The sequence below is a fragment of the Belonocnema kinseyi genome, chromosome 5 (assembly GCF_010883055.1).
Source record: "Belonocnema kinseyi isolate 2016_QV_RU_SX_M_011 chromosome 5, B_treatae_v1, whole genome shotgun sequence".
In the NCBI taxonomy this organism is placed as follows: domain Eukaryota; kingdom Metazoa; phylum Arthropoda; class Insecta; order Hymenoptera; family Cynipidae; genus Belonocnema; species Belonocnema kinseyi.
The window spans coordinates 140,987,717-140,992,118 of NC_046661.1; the positions used below are offsets into that span (position 1 = coordinate 140,987,717).

Genomic DNA, 4,402 nt, shown 5'->3' on the forward strand with positions numbered 1-4,402 from the left:
TGAATCTTTGAAATCTAATTTTTTCATTAAAAATAACCATTTCTTTTTAAAAACACTAAACTAATCCAAAATTGTTCAAAAATAAAAAATCTTTCGCACATTATAATGAGTTTGGTTTGAAAGTCTAATTTTCGATTTAAAACTTCAACTTAACCTAAAATTGTTCAACATTTTTTTATATTTTAAATCCAAGAATTCTTTTATTAAAAGTATTGATTTGTTGTATAGAACGCCAACAAAGCCAAAAATTGTAAATTTATTGAATAATCATAATTTGAGAAATAATGATAACCTGAAAAACCTTATGATTTTTTAAATAAAAATACCATTTTTCGGCGAAATACACTAACGTAAAATTATTATATTCTTCTTTGAAATCTAATTATTCTTTAACAAAAACATATTTATTCTTCGTGTAAAATCCCAACATAACCTTAAATTGTTACAATTTCTGAATCTTTGAAATCTATTTTTTCAGATAATAAATATCAATAACTTGAGACAAAAAACCCCAAAATAATCCAAAATTGTTTTAAAAAATCGAAATCAACATAACCTCAAATTTTTAGAAAAAGGTAAATATTCTTTGAAAGCCATTAATTTTGTATTAAAAATGCGAATACAATGTAAACATTATTGGAAATTCAATAATTTTGTTTGAAAAATACGAATAATTTGTCAAGAAAAACACTAACATTAAAATTTTCTTCAAAATTATTAAAAGTTTCTAAATCTTATTCAAATTATTATGATTCTTGTTTAAAAACTCCAATTTTTTATCGAAAACTCCCAACATGGCCTCAAATTGGAAAAAATGATTCTTCTTCTTTGAAATATAAAGCTTTTATTAACAAATTTTAATTTATGGCAATAAACACTAACAAAATCCGAAATTCTTTAAGCTTGTAAGTGTTTTTACATAAATAAAATCAAATATTTTTTGCTTAAAAATATCAATGTCAGGTAAAACAGGCCAACGTAACCTAAAATAGTTGAAAAATTGTAAATATTCATTGAAATCTAGTCATTTTTTAATCAAAATACCAATATTTTAAGACTAAATATACTAAAATTTTATTTAAATTATAATGATTCTTCTTTAAAATTTCAAATTTTAATCTAACACCCCAACATAACCTAAAATTGTTGAAAATAATAATTGTTCTTGAAATATAATGCTTTTTTTAACAAAAATGTTAATTTATGACGATAAACATTAACAAAATCCGAAATTGTTTAACCTTGTGAAAAAGTTGTTAAAAAAATCGTAAATATTCAATGAATTTAAGTCATTTTAAAATAAAAATACCAATATTTTAGGATTAAAAACACTAAAATTTAATCCAAAATTATTGAAAGTTTCTTAATTTTATTCAAATTATAATGATTCTTGTTTGAAAATTCAAATTTTTTATCTAAAACCCCAAGATAACCGAAAATTGTTAAAAATGATAATTGTTCAAATAGAATGCGTTTTTAAATTAAAATTTTAATTTATGACGTTAAACACTACAAAAATCCGAAATCGTTTAACCTTGTGAGTGATTTTGTTTTAAACAAAAAGCATTGGGATTAAATCTAATATTTTTTGCATAAAAATATCAATTATAGGTAAAAAAAAGGCCAACGTAACCTAAAGTTGTTTAAAAAAATCGTAAATATTCTTTGAATTCAAGTAATTTTTTGACAAAAATACCAATATTTTAAGATTTAAAATACTAAAATTTAATCCAAAATTATTGAAAGTTTTTAAATTTTATTCAAATTATGATTCTTGTTTAAAAATTCAAATTTTTAATCTAAAATTCCAACATAACCTAAAATTGTTAAAAATTATAATTGTTCAAATATAATGCTTTTTTTTCAATAAAAATTTTAATTTATGACGATAAACACTCACAAGAACCAAAATTGTTCAAGTTTATAAATATTATTGTTTTACACAAAATTGTTTTAAAAATAACCTAAAGTTGTCTAAAAATTGTAAATATTTTTTGAAAATTAAGCATTTTCTTTAAAAAATATACATAGAAGTTCCTGCAAAAAACACTAACATAATCCAAAATTATCAAAATATTCTAAATCCTGTTATTTAAAATTGTCCAAAAATTATTAATCTTCTTTTAAACCTAATAATTTTTTAATAAAAATTTCAATTTCTAACTATAAGCACCAAAAAAAATCCGAAATTGTTGCAAAACTTTTTCAAACTATAATGATTTTTATTTCAAAATATTTTTGATTGTTACAAAATTATAAACCTTTAAAATGTAATTATTGTTGTTTAAATATGTAAATTTGCAGTAAAAACTGTAACAGAAAAGAAAATCTTAAATTTTTTGAGGATTTTCCATCTTCGAAATCAAATAATTTTTTATAAAAAATACCCATTTTCTGTTTAAGATGCTGACATAATCTAAAACTATTGAATTTTGGGAATCTTCATGATTATTTTTGTTAAAAAAAAAAAAAAAAAACACAATTTCAAGCGAAAAGTATTAACATAAAAGAATTATAATCATATCAATAATTTATTGTATAATTATAAAGTTTTAATTTATCCGTGCAAGAATATTAAAAGCACAAAGTTTCTCAATTCGGACACGTGTTTATTTTCTAGTTAGATAAAATATTCAATAAATAAAATACATAATACAACATTTTTAATGTAATAATATATAAATGAAATTAAAACTTTGTAACAATTAATAGAACCGAGAAAAAATATATCCATATACAAATTAAATCCCCTCCAACAAAGCCACGAAACGTTTCTGTTTCTATGGCAATAATTTTAATTTTGAGGTTATGTTTTACGAAATGAATAATCGTGATGACGTCTTCGCAGTGACTATTTAACAGCCTGCCCTTTGTCTTCCGCTTCAAGATCATTAATTCCACCCAATTTTACCAGAAATAGTATCTAAAAAATCTATAAATGAATCCCCCTTATTTTAATTATCCCAAATACTTTCCACAAAATTCTCTAACACCTGCGTAATTCGTCCGATTGCCTAAACTTCTCGCCTCACCGAAGGAATGTCACACAAACACATACACCAAAAGAGAATCATGTCCCAATAAGACAAAAATACATACCAATAGTAGATATGAAGGTCGTGTTGAACGCATCTTCCGAAAATCGGAACAACACACAAGTCTTGCCCACGCCCGAATCCCCGATGAGGAGCAATTTGAATAAATAGTCATAGGTCTTTGCCATTTTGCTCTTTTTGTTCGATGCACCAGGTAGAAAAATCAAGTGCACTAGTCCACTCCACAACAATGAGGAACTAACTGGTCGAGATCTGACGATTTATTATTGCGCTATTGTTATTACGCTTCTTCGGAATTTATTTAATCACTATATATACATCGATGATTAATAAAAAATTGGCACTCGTGCCTCTCGAACCACAAACACTAACTGATAAACAAAAAAGTGTCACTCGCGCCCGACTCGAGGATGAAAAACCCTTTCCTGCCAGAGAACATTCAGAATAATGTCCTCGGGGCAAAGATATGAGTGGTCACTGTGTGATCACTATCGCGATTCGCAAAGAGGTTATATTACAGTTTGAGAAACATCTGTAATTCTCTGCGGACCTGACAGCCATGAGCCATTCGACACTCACACCAAACCGCGAGATTTTTTACTTAGTAGCAAACCTGCTGCTTCCTTGAACAGCTTGAACTCCGAACCAATACCAAAGAACGGAGAAAAAAACGGTTGAGAAGAAGTAGAAATGGAAATGAGTCATTCCTAACCTCAAAAACGGACTTTGGAGCAAGGTGGCCAACTACTTCAAGGTGAAAACAACAGCCCCCTGACACTGCATGTAGAAAGTGTCGTGTATGATGATCGTAGCCACGGTGGCGCTGATTGTTCAGGAGCCCTGTTGTAACGGCATGCGCCATTTTCTGAACTAAACACTCAGGGTGCTAAGACCCTTTTAACAAACACTCTCGAAACCAATAAATTCTTTGGCGGGAAGATTCAAATAGGTTCTTACATACAAATTGATCATGTGTATGTATGTAACCTGTAAATGTTAAGTAATTCTTATTGTACACGAGGCTTACGAATAACATGGTTTTTTTTACGTCCAAATTAAAGCAGTATTTAAGTATTATATTCTATTTCAGCTACAATATACTTTCTTTTATAATATTGTTAAGTTCTCTGTCCAAAGTAGATTTTGAGGTTAGAAACCTGAGATATCGAGCTATTTTCAGTATCGTTAATAGGTTATAGCGCCAGGCAGACGCTATAAAAAAGAGACCTTTGGACTTCAAAGCAGCAAACTGTCACTCAAAGAAATTGACGTTTTCCGGTGATAAAAGTTTGACTTTGGAACCATTACATTTGTGATTGGTTATTCGACACTAAAAGTGAGTGACG

The 4,402-nt window shown here is 27.2% G+C and overlaps 1 protein-coding gene across 2 annotated transcripts in view; it reads right to left on the reverse strand.

Annotated features, from left to right (window-relative positions):
* LOC117172483 (ras-related protein Rab-8A) overlaps positions 1-3,804 on the reverse strand; it is a 24,756-nt gene extending 20,952 nt beyond the window's left edge. Inside the window, exon 1 of one of the 2 annotated variants that reach the window (XM_033360467.1) lies at positions 3,100-3,804. In XM_033360467.1, coding sequence (XP_033216358.1) covers positions 3,100-3,223 — 124 coding nt within the window. In that variant the 5' untranslated portion in view covers positions 3,224-3,804. The remainder of the gene's footprint in view (positions 1-3,099) is intronic. The other variant, XM_033360468.1, reaches the window with a different exon arrangement.
* Positions 3,805-4,402: the final 598 nt, after the last annotated feature.